The sequence below is a fragment of the Oncorhynchus masou genome, chromosome 24 (genome assembly GCF_036934945.1).
Source record: "Oncorhynchus masou masou isolate Uvic2021 chromosome 24, UVic_Omas_1.1, whole genome shotgun sequence".
Taxonomy (NCBI): Eukaryota; Metazoa; Chordata; class Actinopteri; order Salmoniformes; family Salmonidae; genus Oncorhynchus; species Oncorhynchus masou.
In genome coordinates this window covers 25,316,264-25,335,669 of record NC_088235.1, presented here as the reverse complement: position 1 = coordinate 25,335,669, position 19,406 = coordinate 25,316,264, and the positions used below count along the sequence as shown (strand labels likewise).

Genomic DNA, 19,406 nt, shown 5'->3' with positions numbered 1-19,406 from the left:
GGAACAGGGTTAGAGCTTTCACCGAGAGAGGAACAGGATTAGAGCTTTCACAGAGAGAGGAACAGGGTTGGAGCTTTCACAGAGAGAGGAACAGGGTTAGAGCTTTCACAGAGAGGGGGACAGGGTTAGAGCTTTCACAGAGAGAAGAACAGGGTTAGAGCTTTCAGAGAGAGAGGGAAAGGGTTTGAGCTTTCAGAGAGAGAGTGGAACGGGGTTAGAGCTTTCAGAGAGAAAGGAACAGGGTTAGAGCTTTCACAGAGAAAGTAACAGGGTTAGAGCTTTCAGAGAGAGAGGGAAAGAGTTTGAGCTTTCAGAGAGAGGGGGACAGGGTTAGAGCTTTCAGAGAGAAAGGGACAGGTTTAGAGCTTTCAGAGAGAGGGACAGGGTTAGAGCTTTCACAGAGAAAGGAACAGGATTAGAGCTTTCTGAGAGAGAGGGACAGGGTTAGAACTTTCACAGAGAAAGGAACAGGATTAGAGCTTTCAGAGAGAGAGGGGACAGGGTTAGAGCTTTCACAGAGAAAGGAACAGGATTAGAGCTTTCAGAGAGAAAGTAACAGGGTTAGAGCGTTCAGAGAGAAAATAACAGGGTTAGAGCTTTCAGAGAGAAAGTAACAGGGTTAGAGCTTTCAGAGAGAAAGTAACAGGGTTAGAGCTTTCAGAGAGAAAGGGACAGGGTTAGAGCTTTCAGAGAGAGAGGGACAGGGTTAGAGCTTTCAGAGAGAGAGAGAGATGGACAGGGTTAGAGCTTTCAGAGAGAAAGTAACAGGGTTAGAGCTTTCACAGAGAAAGTAACAGGGTTAGAGCTTTCAGAGAGAAAGGGACAGGGTTAGAGCTTTCAGAGAGAGAGATGGACAGCGTTAGAGCTTTCACAGCGAAAGTAACAGGGTTGGAGCTTTCACAGAGAAAGTAACAGGGTTAGAGCTTTCAGAGAGAAAGGGACAGGGTTAGAGCTTTCAGAGAGAGGGGGACAGGGTTAGAGCTTTCAGAGAGAGATGGACAGGGTTAAAACTTTCAGAGAGAGAGATGGACAGGATTAGAGCTTTCACATAGAAAGTAACAGGGTTAGAGCTTTCACAGAGAAAGGAACAGGATTAGAGCTTTCAGAGAGAGAGAGAGGGACAGGGTTAGAGCTTTCACAGAGAAAGGAACAGGATTAGAGCTTTCAGAGAGAAAGTAACAGGGTTAGAGCGTTCAGAGAGAAAATAATAGGGTTAGAGCTTTCAGAGAGAAAGTAACAGGGTTAGAGCTTTCAGAGAGAAAGGGACAGGATTAGAGCTTTCAGAGAGTGAGGGACAGGGTTAGAGCTTTCAGAGAGAGAGATGGACAGGGTTAGAACTTTCAGAGAGAAAGTAACAGGGTTAGAGCTTTCACAGAGAAAGTAACAGGGTTAGAGCTTTCAGAGAGAAAGGGACAGGGTTAGAGCTTTCAGAGAGAGAGGGACAGGGTTAGAGCTTTCAGAGAGAGAGATGGACAGGATTAGAGCTTTCACATAGAAAGTAACAGGGTTAGAGCTTTCACAGAGAAAGGAACAGGATTAGAGCTTTCAGAGAGAGAGAGAGAGGGACAGGGTTAGAGCTTTCACAGAGAAAGGACCAGGATTAGAGCTTTCAGAGAGAAAGTAACAGGGTTAGAGCTTTCACAGAGAAAGTAACAGGGTTAGAGCTTTCAGAGAGAGAGGGACAGGGTTAGAGCTTTCAGAGAGAGAGATGGACAGCGTTAGAACTTTCAGAGAGAGAGATGGACAGGGTTAGAGCTTTCAGAGAGAGTCGAAAGCCTTGGCAGGGTCGATGAATACGGCTGCACAGTAATGTCTCTTATCGATGGCAGTTATGATATTGTTTAGGACCTTGAGCATGGCTGAGGTACAACCATGACCAGCTCTGAAACCAGATTGCATAGGGAAGAAGGTACGGTGGGATTGAAATGGTCGGTAATCTGTTTGTTAGCTTGGCTTTCGAAGACCTTAGAAAGGCAGGGTAGGATAGACATAGGTCTGTAGCAGTTTGGGTCTAGAGTGTCCCGCCTTTGAAAAGGGGGATGACCGCATCAGTTTTCCAATCTTTGGGAATGACAGAAGATAGAACAAATAGGTTGAACAGGCTGGTATTGCAACAATTCCGGCAGAAAACTTTAGAAAGAGAGGGTCCAGATTGTCTAGCCCGGCTGATTCGTAGGGGTCCAGATTTTGCAGCTCTTTCAGAACATCAGCTATCTGGATTTGGGTGAAGGAGAAATGGGGGAGTGCAGGGCTGTTGACCAGGGTAGGGGTGGCTAGGTAGAAAGCATGGCCAGCCGTAGAAAAATGCTTATTGAAATTCTCAATTATAGTGGATTTATCGGTGGTGACAGTGTTTCCTTGCCTCAGAGCAGTGGGTAGCTGGGAGGAGGTGCTCTTATTCTCCATGGACTTTACAGTGTCCCAGAACTTTTTGAGTTTGTGCTACAGGATGCAAATTTCTGTTTGAAAAAGCTAGCCTTAGCTTTCCTAACTTCCTGTGTATATTGGTTCCTAACTTCCCTGATAAGTTGCATATCATGGGGGCTATTCGATACTAATGCAGTATGCCACAGGATGTTTTTGTGCTAGTCAAGAGCAGTCAGGTCTGGAGTGAACCAAGGGCTATATCTGTTCCTGGTTCAATTTTTTTTGAATGGTGCATGCTTATTTAAGATTGTGAGGAAGGCACTTTTAAAGAATAACCAGGCATCCTATACTGATGGGATGAGGTCAATATCCTTCCAGGATACCCAGGCCAGGACTATTAGAAAGGCATGCTCGCTGAAGTGTTTTACAGGGTTAATGAATCCAGATGCTTAAATGTAAATGTAATGTTTATGTCGTCTGTTTTGGGAAAGTACCTGCATAAATGCGCACCCATAATTGTGCACATAATCGCTATATCACATTTGACATTGTCTGTAAGCTTGAGATTAGAGGTCGACCGATTAATCGGAATGGCCGATTAATTAGGGCCGATTTCAAGTTTTCATAACAATCGGAAATTGGTATTTTTGGGCGCCGATTTCAGATTATATATTTTTTTAATACCTTTTAATTAACTAGGCAAGTCAGTTAAGAACACATCCTTATTTTCAATGACTGCCTAGGAACTGTGGGCTAACTGCCTTGTTCAGGGGCAGAACGACAGATTTTCACCATGTCAGCTCAGGGGTTCCAATGTTGCAACCGCACAGTTAACTGTAGTCCAACGCTCTAACCATTGCACTCCATGAGTAGCCGGCCTGTTACGCGAATGCAGTAGAAGCCGAGGTAAATTGCTAGCTAGCTAACTTATCTTATAAAAAACAATCAATCATAATCACTAGTTATAACTACTAATCCAGTTTAGCAGGCAATATTAACCAGGTGAAATTGTGTCATTTCTCTTGCGTTCATTGCACGCAGAGTCAGGGTACATGCAACAGTTTGGGCTGCCTGGCTCATTGAGAACTAATTTGCCAGAAGTTTACATAATTATGACATACATTGAAGGTTGTGCAATGTAATGCAATATTTAGACTTAGGAATGCCACCCGTTAGATAAAATACCGAACGGTTCCGTATTTCACTGAAATAATAAACGTTTTGTTTTCGACATGATAGTGTAACGGTTTTCTTTACTTGAAGGAGCGGCGGACCAAAACGCAGTGTGGTTCTTATTCATGGTTCTTTAATAAAGACACTATACATGAATAAACGAACAAAACAAGAAACGTGAAAACTCAAAACAGCCCTATCTGATGCAAACACAGAGACAGGAACAATCACCCACAAACACACAGTGAAACCAAGGCTACCTAAGTATGATTCTCAATCAGAGACAACTAATGACACCTGCCTCTGATTGAGAACCATACTAGGCCAAAACATAGAAATACCCAAATCATAGAAAAACAAACATAGACTGCCCACCCCAACTCACGCCCTGACCATACTAAATAATGACAAAACAAAGGAAATAATGGTCAGAACGTGACAGATAGTTTACGGATTCGACCATATTAATGACCAAAGGCCCGTATTTCTGTGTGTTATTATGTTATAATTAAGTCTGATTTGATAGAGCAGTCTGACTGAGCAGCAGCAGGTCTGTAATCATTCATTCAAACAGCAATTTTGTGCGTTTTGCCAGCCGCTCTTCACAAGCACAGCGCTGTTTATGACTTCAAGCCTATCAGCCTATTGGCTGGTGTCACCAATGTGAAATGGCTAGCTAGTTAGCTGGGTGTGCGCTAATACTGTTTCAAACGTCACTCGCTTTTAGATTTGGAGTAGTTATTCCACTTGTGCTGCAAGGGCCGCGGCTTTTGTGGAGCGATGGGTGTGGCTGTTGTCGATGTGTTCCTGGTTCGAGCCCAGGTAGGGGCGAGGAGGGGGACGGAAGCTATACTGTTACACTGGCAATACTATAGTACCTATAAGAACATCCAATAGTCAAAGGTATATGAAATACAAATGGTATAGAGAGAAATAGTCCTATAAATACTATATTAACTACAACCTAAAACCTCTTACCTTGGAATATTGAAGTCTCATGTTAAAAGGAACCACCAACTTTCATATGTTCTCATGTTCTGAGCAAGGAACGTAAACGTTAGCTTTTTTACATGGCACATATTATTTTCTTCTCCAACACTTTGTTTTTGCATTATTTAAACCAAATTGAACATGTTTCATTATTTATTTGAGGCTAAATTGATTTTATTTATGCTTTATATTAAGTTAAAATAAGTGTTAATTCAGTATTGTTGTAATTGTCATTATTACAAATAAAAAAATTGTCAGATTAATCGGCATCGGCTTTTTTAGTCCTCCAATAATCGGTATCGGTGTTGAAAAATCATAATCGGTCGACCTCTACTTGAGATCATTTGCACATGAAAAATCATACAATGATGGAAAGACCTGTGTGTTGTCCTTGTTAATGAAGACAGAAAGGAGCTCCAACTTCTTAATCATAGCCTCAAATATGTCCCGCATATTGAATATAGTTGTAGAGAGTCCCTGTAATCCTAGATTCAGGTCAGACAAGTGAAAATGATGGTCAGTAAAGATAACTCTAAACTTGTCTCTCAATGCAAAAAAAAATAACGTGTCAATACTTTGTCCCTTGATAACCAGCGCACTTCTTCTGTATGTTGTAAAAGCGTTACATGGTCGCTGCCCATATCATTGCATAATGCAGAAAATAAAAGAGAGTTCAGGGGCATTGGCAGCAAGTGTGTCTCAGTGGATGCTGCTGTGTACCCAAGTGGCGTAGGAGCAAATGCTTGCAAGCGCTTTACCACTCCACTGTCTCTCTGTCATGGCTCTTGCGCCATCAGTACAGTACAACACATCTTGACCACCAAAGTCCATTGGATGTCACAAAGCTGTCCAGTGCTTTAAACATATCCTCTCATGTTGTCCTGGTTTCCAGTGGTTTTCAGAAAATGTCTTCCTTAATTGACCCCCCATCCCCCATAAACGTAACGGACATATACCATTCACCGGCTTGTATGTGAAGCAGTAATTGTTTCAAAACATCTCCTGCCATGTCACTTATGCGTCGAGAAACAGTGTTGTTTGATGAAGTCATTGTCTGTATGGTTGTTTTGGTATTTTCTCCCAGCATTGTCCCAGCCATATCTGAAAGAATTAAGCCCTTCACAGTAGTGTGGGGCTTGCCTCTCTCAGCCACTCGGTAACTCACCATATAAGAGTCTTCTAGCCCCTTCTTATTAATGGTCTCTGATGCTTTTATACATGTCTTACTACTTGAAAGTCTTCTTTATTCTCGCTCAAAAAAACTCCCGTGGCTTATTTTCAAACCGTCGTGTTTCGTTTCTAAATGTCTGCCCAAGAGTGAAGATTTCCCGCGAGAGAGTAATGGTTAATGTGATGTTCATTATTTGACTAAGCTACCTGTATTTGACATTGTGTTGTTATTTCGCTGAACATATAGGCCCTTTGGACAATATAAATGTACTGTTTGAAAATGTGAAGAACAAAAATATATATACCATTTTTTTTAAATTGTGAATGACATTTTTATTTGGCGTCCCCCCGGCATTGCGCGTACACCAGCAGTTTGGGAATATCTGGCCTACAGTAGTCTACACAATTATCTAGTCACACCTTCCACGTGGCATTCAATTAAAATGTCCCCATAAAGGTAGGCGATACTACACTACTGTTCTCGCAGCAATAGTACAGTAGTGTGACAAAGTGTAGGCAGGCTACGCTAGTTTATCGTACTTACTGTCAGTTGCTGGTCTTTTGATTCGCCTGTGTCATTCATGGCCACTGGTGGTTGGAGTATCCTCGATTGTTAGAAAATAGTGGCTAAACTGGACATCGGTCAGACATCCTGCTCAATACCTGCACGACCCCTCTCTACCTACCTGTATGGCTTGTCCAATGTCGACAACAACTAGCCTACAAACCTCTACCTTTCCTCAAAATAGTTCTAATTTACTTACGGTTAAATAGACACCTATCGCCAAAAGTGCACTCTAACAAAACAAGTCTGATATAACAGCGTAAAACGAGTAGCCTCCATTCCATTTAATCTATTCTGTTTACATAAATAATTAGTTTGTTCTTTCGCCCATGTCTTTGAAGACATACGAGGATGCGGACGGAGAATGGCAGGTGTCCACTGTTGACTTCCCTTTCCCTTCACTCTCCCCTTCGCTTCTTTTATCTGACGACTCGTGTGTTGTTCCTGGATACCCCTAGAGATCAGTAGGTAGTTTAAACACAGGCAGAGCTGCGTAAAGCACTAGACTCTAGTGACTAGAGTAAGCAGCTGTTTCTTCGATTTGCAGCGGCCCAAGGACGACATCTGGTGGATAAATCGATGGCGCATAGAATTGCACTAACATCTCTCCAAATTACGGTGACGCAATTGCTTGCCCTCAATACTAAATAGAACATAGAATTTAATATTTTAGTCTGGAAATGAAAGTCAAACATACGTTTATAGAGCTAAATTAAATGACAATTCTCATATTTGTTTTATGCAGAATTGTAACTGATTGAAATGCAGCTAGGCCTACCACACAACCTGATGAGCTGCAGTTCACGGCCAGGCTCAATGTGGGCGGAGTCAACCCTCGGGGCCAGCCTACATGTGGGCGGTGTCAAACGTATTTAACCCGAACCCTTCCCGTCTCCTTCAAGGTCAAAAAAAGTTAAGGTTAACTTCGAAGGTATCAACATCAACAAAAGCGAATGTTAATCGAACCTAACTTACATGAATAAAAATATAAACAATGGAAGAGAGACTGTCATTATGCATAATGTACTTTGTAATATTCATGTTATACCAGTGCAGTGGCATATTTTTATATGACCTACTACCACCAATGTTAGCATTGCGTTAATTTAGCACCCATTTGCACGTGAGCTATTTAATTGCTCACAATGAGGGAATCTTATTTGGACAAATTTGCCTACTTGAGCAGTAAGCCTAGGTTTACATGTACAGTTATGTAATCAATTTGATCATTGATTTTCTGTGTATACCTTGTTTTTGTCTACTGTGTTAATTGTTTCAATTGTGTTATGTTGTTTAGTAAAGTTGACATAGAAGTCACCCGAGTCGCTGATCTATTTACTGGAGCTAGTATAACTTAATGTACAAAGCACATTCAGCTTGCCAGTATGTCTACATGGTATAGTCTTGTCTCCATTCTCATGAGGAAAGTAAATGGCATTATAAATCAGGATAGGTAGTAACTGTATATATATGCTCAATGAAATAATATTACAAAGTTATAACATTTATCAACACAATTTGAACAGTACATGACAAACATAAGAAGTCTGTTGTTCACTGCAACAATATCAGAAGCTTGTCCTGAAGCAAAGTGTTACAACACATCTGCTGGTACCACTTTATATAATATTTCTAATGAAATACATTTGTATTCAGTGTGACTGTCAAACCTCAGATGGACAGCACAAAAAAATAGTCAGGGTAAAACATGGGCGGAGTCAAACGTTTGACTCCGCCCACATTGAGCCCAGCCCGAATTGCACACTGCAGTCAGGGGTACTTGGGTGAAACTGCATACCAACCAAAAGCATCTCCATCCCAAATCTGGAATGGTAATGGTCCATCTATGGGTCCTTTCCCTCTATCCTCAACAAGGTCTTCAATGTCACACTGCACTCACTTTGAATGAGTCACTGTTATAATTAATGAGTCAGACTGTGCAGCCTGTACTGTGCTCTTGAAATTGCACACAAATAACTACAATCCAAAACTCTCTGACAATTCATTGAGGCTTGGCATATGACTAATTTCATACAATGTCATGATTTCTACAAAGGAAACAAATGTCAAAATCCCAAGACACAGCAAAATACATTTCTTTTAATCAATGAAGAAAACCCTAATAATGATTTTTAAATAACAATAATTAAACAGGACCTCAATCCTGTTAATGAGTTCTGCATGACTCACTGAGAAAGTCTATTTCTCTGTTAATAAAAAATACCTTGCTGTTTTTATTCGATTGATTGAAGATTACATTTCAAACAGCATGTGGAACATGGTGTTGTTAAGGTGTCTCAGACTTCTTTCTCTTCACACACGTCTTTCTCCTGAGAGGGGCGACACAATGATATTACAGCATCAGTTTGAGCACAGAATCTACTGTATGTATCTGTAAGTAATTGACAATTACATTAGAAGTATACATAGCTTTTTAACGTCACGGAAAGGTAAAAAAAAAATACCAAATCTATTCAATTAATTCCTATTTTCTTATTATAAAATATTTCCACCAAATAAATTGCATTTGGATATTTACAGTCAGATTTACAGGTTGAGTTTTCTTTCTCTAGACGAGCTAACAGTAGCTTTTTATAGTCCCCAATCTTAATGGGGCACTGGACCAAAACAAGGGGCAATTTGTTACCCTTGGACAAAGAGGTGCAGCTACGTTTGACAGGTAACTATCCGTGGTGATGTTATACAGGCAGGAGGAGATCAGCAATGACTTCAATCAAAAAAGAAACATTTTGATTTTACTCAATTGTCAACTGTGTCATACGGCTATAGATTTTAAACAAAATCCGGACCTCCCCACCAGCCCCCTCTAAATGTATACACCCTTGACAACGTATATCAAACAGGAACTTTAACTCTTTGATATAACTTGTCACTCTGACATGAGCCTCTCTCCAGCTATTGTCCTGAAGTTCTCAAACATCTTCACGGGAGGGAGTTCAATTATGGCCTGCACTGCAGGCAAGAAAACCTGCCCTCTAGATACAGTTGAATTACTATCACAGCAGGGAGCGACATATTGACAAACCCATGTAGTTATACTTCATCCACACATGATCAACTATAGGATCATCAGAGCCGCCATGGCGCACAGAACATAGTGTCTAAGTTCATGCTGTACATAGGCCACCTCATGTTAATGTATTGCCAGATGAATGCCATTACAGGCTGGTGATGTTTGTTATGCTACTGAAATAGCCAACTAATTCAGTCATAAGACATAAACTCAGCAAAAAAAGAAATGTCCTCTCACTGTCAACTACATTTATTTTCAGCAAACTTAACATGTTATGTTCATACAAATATTTACACACGATTCAACAACTGAGACATAAGCTGAACAAGTTCCACAGACATGTGACTAACATAAATGGAATAATGTGTCCCTTAACAAAGGGGGGGGTCAAAATGCGAATCCGACCATCACCCCTGGTGAGACAAAACCGAGACTCGTGAGACACTCCAGCGACGGTGGGTATTGTGCCCATCGGCGACATTGTTGCTGGTGATGTCTGGTGAGGACCTGCCTTACAACAAGCCTACAAGCCCTACAAGCCCTCAGTCCAGGCTCTCTCAGCCTATTACGAACAGTCTGAGCACTGATGGAGGGATTGTGTCTCCCTGTAGCGCTGTCTTAGGCGTCTCACAGTACGGACATTGCAAATTATTGCCCTGGCCAGATCTGCAGTTCTCATGCCTCCTTGCAGCATGCCTAAGGCATGTTCACGCAGATGAGCTGGGCAATTTTCTTTTGGTGTTTTTCAGAGTCAATAGAAAGGCCTCTTTAGTGTCCTATGTTTTCATAACTGTGACCTTAATTGCCTAACATCTGTAAGCTGTTAGTGTCTTAATGACTGTTCCACAGGTGCATGTTCATTAGTTGTTTATGGTTCATTGAACAAGCATGGGAAACAGTGTTTAAACCCTTTACAATGAAGATCTGTAAAGGTTTTTTGACGATTTTTATGAATTATCTTTGAAAGACAGGGTCCTGAAAAAGGGACGTTTCTTTTTTTGCTGAGTTTATAAACAAATTAATAAAAACCCACTGGGCACAAACTGGTTGAATCAACATTGCTTCACATTATTTCAACAACAAATCAATGGATGAAGTTGAATCAAGGTGGAAAATTGATTGGATTAGTAAAAAGTTATCAACCTGAAGGAAGTTCAGAATGTTATTTTTCTTTTCACTCAATCCCTTCTAACCTTTTTTTCTTGCTCCTTAGCTCTCTTCTTCAGCTCAGCTTCTACTATCTCATAGAACTCTGCCTCCGTGCGAGTTGCTAGCTCCTCGACGCTCTCTTCTCCGTCTCCCTCCTTGGTGTCCTCGTCCTTGCTCTGCTCCGAGCGGCTGCGCTCCTTCAGACGCATCTCACGGTGGCGCGCCTCCAAGATCTTCTCCCGTTTGGTCTCCCGCTCAAACATCTGACCAAAGACACACAGAGTCAATCCAATAGTATAGATAGGTGAGGAGAGAAAAGAGTAGAATAGAGCTGGGCAGGGTAGTCTGTTCCCAGATCTGTTTGTGTTGTCTGGCCAACTCCGATGGTCAAGGTCACACCACAATGATCTGGGACCAGGCTAGGGCAGAGATGGATGTTCTGAGGTAGAGGGTGTCTCTCACCGCAGTGGCTAGGGCCTTCTCGTTCCTCTGGAGGGTACACAGCCCTGGGGAGATTTCCAGTAGGGTGGCAGTGCCCAGCTGAGAGCCACAGGCCAGGAAGCGGCCATTATCCTGCACCCGCAGGCTGTTCAGAGCCTCATCACACACCTAGAATACAATAGAACTTCATTGTCTATCCGATGGCGGACATTTTCTTTGGTATGACCATACATAGACAGGTGTTTCAAGGAACATACTTTTAGACTGAGGGTAGGGTCGTTCTGTTTGAAGAGGAAGTCCCAAACATCTAGCGTCCCGTCCATTTTGACGGTGAAGAACACAGAGGGTCGTACTGGACTCCAGCAGCCATCTGACAGATAGGCCATATGGTATCTATGGCAACCAACAGGGGTCATTTTACAATAGGCCAATATTACAGGAGGCGAGTTGTATGCCAAATCACTGCTTATGTGTATTAGAACCTAAAGAGTGCTATGAATCTATCTGTGAAGTAGCTTTATCATATGCTTTATGTTTCAGATGGACCCTTTACTTTGTCCACATGATGGACGACTCCTTGATGTCTTCGGACCAGATGCGGGCTGTCCAATCGGCTACGGTCAGGAAGTTCTTGGGGAAAAAAGGGTTCCTTTGCAGGGCGTAGATTGGGCCGTGATGACCGCTGTACGTACACACTATCTTCTCTGCCGGGGTCTTGGCCTTGCGGTTACAGGAGACCACCAGCCCTTGCTCTGTCCCTACCATAAACTTTGTGGGCTGAATAAGAAGAGAAAACACCATGTTCAATTGTAGGTCTTACTTTTGTACAAATAAATAATACACTGGATCTCCTACTCCAGGTGATACAAGAATATGTTAGGCTGATCCATACTCCTAATTCATCAACAGTGAAACAACAAAGGGATAGTCCAGTCTATAGATCCTCCTCACCATAGTGGTCTCAAACTCCAGTGAGATTGCCCCCAAGGCATTGTCCAGGTTGCCCTTTTTGCTGGGGTCCAGTACCAACCTCTCTGTGGGCTCACTCATCTTACGGATGTCCCACCACAGCACCTTATAGACAGAGAACAGGGGTCAACTCAGTCTACTTGCCTTCAATAGACATATTATTACATAACTTCTGGGTACGGCCAAATGGTAGTTTAAGGTCAGAGAAAGTGTACCCATCCCAGACCAAGAGTATCAGACTTCACTGCCCATGAGCATTTTGTGCTTCCCTGACCTATTGTGCCTGCTTGGCTTGAGAAAGGTTAAGGTGACAAAGGCCTTTAATCAAATCAAATCATTATTGCTTAATTTGTAGGTCTGGCTCACCTGGCCGTCCGTAGATGCAGAGAAGGTATCGGTTCCTGTCTTTGACTGCAACCAGATGACTTTGTAGACAGGGTCTCTGTGGCTGTGCTCAATTGTGGACATTTCCACCGGCTGGCTCCCCTTGCGAGTGTCCCAATAAGCTGCTCAGACAAAGACATTTTACTTAGTGTACATTCACAAACACACATGAAAGCGGGCACGCACACACACACACACACACACGAGTTGGTGGTCAATTCCATTTCATTTCAGGAAGTACACTGAAATCCCAATTCTCTTCAATTAGGAACATTTGGCATAGGAATTTGGTTTACTTTCCGAATTAACTGGAATTTAAATGGAATTGAACCCAAATCTTACACAGGCACATATAACACACAACTTAATTTCTGAATTTCATATTGAGCTGTCAAAGCCTGAACAATATCCTGAGGCAATATACTTCAATGTGTAAATAAGGGAGCATCCACACAAACACATCCAGACCTGGACTTACATAACTCAAAGCATTATGACATTTCCAATAGAAAAAAACGGAATATTAACTTTAAACAGTACGATCCTGGGGTAAATGGGACAAACAGAAAAGAAAAAGGATGAAAGACAGTCAGAGTAAGATGATGGCCTGACCATACCCCCAATGTTCTGTACAGCTACCGAGCTGACAGGAACCATGACACTCTCTGGAGAATAAAAGGAGAGAACATTGTGCTGTTGAAGGACGCACCGATCTGGCCATTGTAGCTGCCTCCGACCAGGATGTGAGAGTCTTTGGGGTTGTACTCCAGACAGACCAGTAGAGAGACCGGTTTCAGGGTCATCTCTGGCTTATTGGGATTCTCTGAAGAGGCAACAGACGGGATTCAATTGATTACTAGACATCGTAGTCTACATTGATTTTCTGAACAACCAATTAGGGTGGAAAATGTGTTAGTCTCACTGTGACAGCTATTGCAATGATAGTCACTCTGTTAGAAAGAAAAATATCAAATGAAATATATAGATTTACACAGAAAAGTGTTCCTTTTTCTTCATTCTCCCTGATAGTCACCAGTTGAAGTATCCTGGGGTAAGGAATGTTTTTGGGATAAATTAAAAACAGATGTTGAGTCTAATAGCTAAAATAAAAATAAAAACAGGAAGTATTACACCTACCAATGTCCCATATATATGAGTCATAGCTCATGTCTGGAGAGATGTTCTGGAACCCTAGTGAAGAGTAGGCCACAGCCAGTTTACAGCTGCCATCGGGATGCCAGGACAGACAGGTGGCAGTGCGCTTTATCTCGTTCGGGTCTCTGGAAGATCAAAACACAACAGCGATGTAAAACCCCTTTAAGTAGTGGGGACTCCATTTTTTCAGCCAGAATTTCTGGGGACCCCATTTCTTTCATAAGAATATCTAGCGACCCCACCCCAAATCTAATGAGACAACCTTAAAATCTGTACATTTCTATTTTTACATTAACAAATAACTTTCAATTCATTATATTTTCAAAATGAAAAGAAAACAAATACATTTAACTAAAAACATATGTACAGTGCATTCAGAAAGTATTCAGGCCCCTTGACTTTTTCCACATTGTTACATTACAGCCTTATTCTAAAATGGATTTTATCATTAATCTACACAAAATACCTCATAATGATGAAGAAATAACAGATTTTTACAAATCTTTCCAAATTCATGTCAAATAAAAAACGGTAAATATCACATTTACGTAAGTATTCAGGCCCTTTACTCAGTACCTTGTTGAAGCACCTTTTGCAGCGATTACAGCCTCAAGTCTTCTTGGGTATGACGCTACAAGCTTGGCACATCTGTATTTGGGGAGTTTCTCCCATTCTTCTCTGCAGATCCTCTCAAGCTCTGTCAGATCGGATGGGGAGTGTCGCTGCACAGCTATTTCCAGGTCTCTTCAGTGATGTTCGATGTGGTTCAAGTCCGGGCTCTGGCTGAGCCACTCAAGCACATTCATAGACTTGTCCGGAAGCCACTCCTGCTTTGTGTGCTTATGGTCATTGTCCTGTTGGAAGGTGAACCTTAGTCCCAGTCTGAGGTGCTGAGTGCTCTGGAGCAGGTTTTCATCAAGGATCTCTCTGTACTTTGCTCTGTTCATCTTTCCCTCAATCCTTACTAGTCTCCCAGTTCCTGCCGCTGAAAGACATCCCCACAGCAAGATGTGGCCACCATCATGCTTCACCGTAGGGAAGGTGCCAGGTTTCCTAAAGACGTGACGCTTGGCAGTCAGTCCAGAGTTCAATCTTGGTTTCATCAGACCAGAGAATCTTCTTTCTCGTGGACTGAGAGTCATTTAGGTGCCAAAACGCGCTGTCATGTGCCTTTTACTGAAGAGTGGCTTCTGTCTGGCAAATCTACCATAAAGGCCTGATTGGTGGAGTGGTGCTGTAGAGATAGTTATCCTCTGGAAGGTTCTCCAATCTCCACAGAGGAACTCTGAAGCTGGAGCTCTGTCAGAGTGACAATCAGGTTCTTGGTCACATCCCTGACCAAGGCCCTTCTCCCCCGATTGCTCGGTTTGGCCAGGCAGCCAGCTCTAGGAAGAGTTGGTGGTTCCAAACTTCTTCCATTTAGGAATGATGGAGTCCACTGTGTTCCTGGGGATCTTCAATGCTGCAGACATTTGTTGGTACAGTTCCCCAGATCTGTGCCTTGACACAATCCTGTCTTGGAGCTCTATGGACAATTCCTTCAACCTCATGGCTTGGTTTTTGCTCTGACGTGCTCTGTCAACTGTTGGACCTTATATAGACAGGTGTGTGACTTTCCAAATCATATCCAATCAATTGAATTTACCACAGGTGGACTCCAATCAAGTTGTAAAAGATCTCAAGGATGATAAATGGAAACAGGATGCACCTGAGCTCAATTTCGAGTCTCATAGCAAAGGGTCTGAATACTTATGTAAATAAGGTATTGTTTTTTATTTTTAATACATTTGCAAAAATTTCTAAAAGCCTGTTTATCCTTTGTCATGGGGTACTGTGTGTAGATTGAAGGGGGAAACAATGTAATCCATTTTAGAATAAGACTAACGTGACAAATTGTGGAAAAGGTCTGAATACTTTCGCAATGCACTGTATTAGAGGACGACCGATTATGATTTTTCAACGCCGATACCAATACCGATTATTGGAGGACCAAAAAAAAGCCGATATTTATAATATTAATAATAAATATTTAGCCTCAAATAAATAATGAAACATGTTCAATTTGGTTTAAATAATGCAAAAACAAAGTGTTGGAGAAGGAAGTAAAAGTGCAATATGTGCCATGTAAGAAAGCTAACGTTTAAATTCCTTGCTCAGAACATGAGAACATATGAAAGCTGGTGGTTCCTTTTAACATGAGTCTTCAATATTACCAGGTAAGAAGTTTTAGGTTGTAGTTATTATAGGAATTATAGGACTATTTCTCTCTATACGATTTTTATTTCATATACCTTTGACTATTGAATGTTCTTATAGGCACTTTAGTATTGTCAGTTTAACAGTATAGCTTCTGTCCCTCTCCTCGCTCCTACCTGGGCTCGAACCAGGAACACATCGACAATAGCCACCCTCGAAGCAGCGTTACCCATGCAGAGCAAGGGGAACAACTACTCCAAGTCTCAGAGCAAGTAACGTTTGAAACGCTATTAGCGCGCACCCCGCTAACTAGCTAGCCATTTCACATCGGTTACATCAGCCTAATATCGGGAGTTGACAGGCTTGAAGTCATAAACAGCGCAATGCTTGAAGCATTGCGAAGAGCTCCTGGCAAGCGCATGAAAGTGCTGTTTGAATGAATGCTTACGGGCATGCTGGTGCCTACCATCACTCAGTCAGACTGCTCTATCGAATCATAGACCTAATTATAACATAATAACACACAGAAATACGAGCCTTTGGTCATTAAAATGGTCAAATACGGAAACTATCATTTTGAAAACAAAACGTTTATTCTTTCAGTGAAATACGGAACCGTTCCGTATTTTATCTAACGGATGGCATCCCTAAGTCTAAATATTGCTGTAACATTGTACAACCTTCAATGTTATGTCATAATTATGTACAATTCTGGCAAATTAATTAAGGCCTTTGTTAGGAATAAATGGACTTCACACAGTTCTCGTGGAGTGCAATGTAAGGCAGGTGGTTTGAGCGTTGAACTAGTAACCGGAAGGTTGCAAAAATGAATCCCCGAGCTGACAAGGTAAAAATCTGTCATTCTGCCCCTGAACAAGGCAGTGTTCCTAGGCCGTCATTGAAAATCAGAATGTGTTCTTGTGTTCTTAACTGTCTTGACTAGTTAAATAAAGGTGTAAAAAAAAAATTGGGCCAAATCGGTGTCCACAAATACCGATTGTTATGAAAACTTGAAATCGGCCATAATTAAATCGGCCATTCCAATTAATCGGTCGACCTCTACACTGTATATATATTATATTTCTCAAAAACGTTATATTGTCCCATACAATAATTGTTTTTGTTCCACTAACTTAAGAGAGACACCAGACACTGGTAATATAGCCTTAAATAACAATATCATAATTAATGGATTCTATGAGGGCAATAACTACAACCATTGTTGTTGTTATGCAAGTCTAACACTGTTGAACGATAGGTTAATAGAAGTCAGGGAGGCACCTGAAAACATTGATGGTTTTGGCTGAGGGCTGCTCCTCGGACTCCTCCACCACCTCCTCCTCTTCAAAGTACTCCTGGTAGATGTTGATGGCATTGTTTTGTTTGATGCAATGCTCCATATTCTGTGTTAGAATGAGAGGAACAGAGGAGGGCTCTGATAAGAGATGGAGAGAATAACCAGTTCTGAAAGGGAGAGGTGGAGAGAATAACAAGTGCTCCTTTCCATCTATTAAACTACTGTAGCAACTAATACATGTATTTGGGACAATGTAGATTTAGGGCCAGTTATAACACCTTTACTCTGCAGAAATGTAGATTTGGGACCAGTTAACACCCCTAGTCTGGAGCAATGTAGATTTAAGACCAGTTAACACCCCTAGTCTGAAGCAATGTACAGTAGATTTAGGGTCAGTTAACACCCCTAGTCTGGAGCAATGTAGATTTAGGACCAGTTAACACCCCTAGTCTGGAGCAATGTAGATTTAGGACCAGTTAACACCCCTAGTCTGAAGCAATGTACAGTAGATTTAGGACCAGTTAACACCCCTAGTCTGGAGCAATGTACAGTAGATTTAGGACCAGTTAACACCCCTAGTCTGGAGCAATGTAGATTTAGGGACACACTCACACTGCCCAGCTGCATGATGGTGCTGAAATAATGCTCATCTTTCTCCACTTTCTTCCTGAAGCGGATGGTCTGCTCCATCTCCTGGGGGTTGACGTCCTTGGGCCAGCCTCCCTCCACATGGTTTATCCCCCTGGTGTCTGACTCAAAGCGCTCAGTGTTCACCTACAAAGAAAGGGCCAGGCAGGACAGGCAGGATTCAGCACACACGGCTGTAGTGGCCTGGTTACAGACAGTCTGAATAAATAGTGTTGGAGTGAAATGTACATCGGATGCCAGATGCTGCTTATTATCTCATAATGATGCAGAAGCTGTTTTTATCTAACACAAACTTTGCTGATATCATGACACTCAACATACCCAATTAAAATTGGTGTGTGTTGCTCAAGTCTTGTGCAATGTTTAGGTTGTGTAATAAATGATAATACACGTACCAGGGAATGATCAAATCTATTTACTTGTCGTACATTTTTATGTTACAGGTGACAGGGTGTTAGTCTACAATGTTCACCTCATGCTCGGACATCTCTTGTGTGCACTGTATGGGAATATCGCAAGGGTCTCTCTCAATGAAGTTGGATGCCAGAGAAGGATCAGGGAGGATGTCCACATGCAACTCAGCAGGCCGATCAGAGAAATTACACTGTCGCCCAAACTCATTGCGCTTCTTGGTGTACACATGAACTATCTCCATTGTGAGTGCTATCGGGACATAGATTGGAGAGAGGGGATAGATTCAGGTTAGGCTATGGGCCTACTTGTTTATCTACCAACACAAGTCAAGGATTAGTTCACTTGACGATGGAATTAACACAAACAATAGAAAAAGGTGCAGTGACTGGATGAATATTACACCGTACAGGGTTACAGTAACTGCTCTTAATGAAAATAATTAACCCTATTCAACAGGGGAGGGGAGGTTAACTGCAAGGTGGCAATGTCAACCAAACTGGTGAATGACGAGCTTCCAATCAATCAACATATGTGTGTCAGTTTGCTAGCTTTGTCTCAGTTAACTTTACAATGTAACCAACTTATGATGGTTAGCCTAAGTAGCCACATTTACAAGAGATATCTATTTGGGGGAGTTCAAAGTGTGCTAACATTGTCGTTAGCTGACTAACATTACTAGTAGCTAAATAACGTTTGCCAGCCGGACGATGCATGGGTAGCTAACGTTAGCTAGATAACGTTAACGGTTAATCAAGCATTACGTGAGCCAGAGTATCATGTAAAGTTAGCTATCTAGCTACATTATCTAACATGGCATTCTTATTGTTTTGAATGTTCGAATCAAACGACTGTCAATAAACCGAAATCATAATGAAATATTCTTACCTTTCCTCTTGAGGATATAAGATAATGAAATGAAGCTTCAAAACTCCCTGCCGTATCCTCAAATGTTTGGATTTCCCCCACTCTCAACGCAACACAAAAGTAGCAGCATACCGTAACCTAGCAACACATATCACACTGGGCAGGGTATGACCGCCCACACTGGGAGAGTCAGTGGACCAAAGGCTGCTCTGCACAGGAGCTCGGCGTGACCAATAGTCATTGGTGTAACCATACAATTACATTTCATTGAAGCCCACACCTGTGTGGCTAACCAAGTCGTCATAACATTTACCCAAGGCTTGTGGTCTTTCACATCCACTTAATAATGCAAACTTAGGGTTGGCCCAGTGGTTGGAGGTGTTGTCACCGTCAGGTCAGCCACACTTTAGTTTTTGGACTTAAAAAAAAGGTGCACAACGCATTAACATAATGAAGATACACCAAACACATGAGAATACTAGCTACACAAAAGTATTTTATTAACTTACAATTACACCCCATCTCTGAGGATACATAGAAATCAGTCACCACTCTCAATGGTTGAAGACAGTGCTACTTCACATGGACTC

At 41.9% G+C, this 19,406-nt stretch overlaps 2 protein-coding genes across 3 annotated transcripts in view; both read right to left on the bottom strand.

Moving 5' to 3' along the window:
- LOC135511927 (kinesin-like protein KIF19) overlaps positions 1 to 7,284 on the bottom strand; it is a 101,056-nt gene extending 93,772 nt beyond the window's left edge. The window contains exon 1 of the mRNA XM_064933449.1: positions 6,245 to 7,284. Coding sequence (XP_064789521.1) covers positions 6,245 to 6,283 — 39 coding nt within the window. The 5' untranslated portion in view covers positions 6,284 to 7,284. The remainder of the gene's footprint in view (positions 1 to 6,244) is intronic.
- Positions 7,285 to 8,345: 1,061 nt separating this feature from the next.
- On the bottom strand, positions 8,346 to 18,926 carry LOC135511573 (dynein axonemal intermediate chain 2-like). 2 transcript variants are annotated; one of them, XM_064933061.1, is made up of 13 exons: positions 18,838 to 18,926; positions 18,011 to 18,201; positions 17,503 to 17,664; positions 16,875 to 16,996; positions 13,380 to 13,522; positions 12,952 to 13,065; positions 12,225 to 12,364; positions 11,841 to 11,963; positions 11,443 to 11,666; positions 11,147 to 11,282; positions 10,911 to 11,057; positions 10,493 to 10,711; positions 8,346 to 8,595 (listed from the first exon to the last, which is right to left on the bottom strand). In XM_064933061.1, the coding sequence occupies exons 2-13, from the start codon at positions 18,191 to 18,193 to the stop codon at positions 8,563 to 8,565; spliced, it is 1,746 nt and encodes a 581-aa protein (XP_064789133.1). In that variant the 5' UTR covers positions 18,194 to 18,201; positions 18,838 to 18,926; the 3' UTR covers positions 8,346 to 8,562. The 2 variants fall into 2 exon arrangements, with proteins under 2 accessions (XP_064789133.1, XP_064789134.1); XM_064933062.1 differs by lacking the exon at positions 11,841 to 11,963 and having other exon boundaries at positions 11,443 to 11,563; positions 12,233 to 12,364.
- Between the last annotated feature and the right edge of the window lie 480 nt (positions 18,927 to 19,406).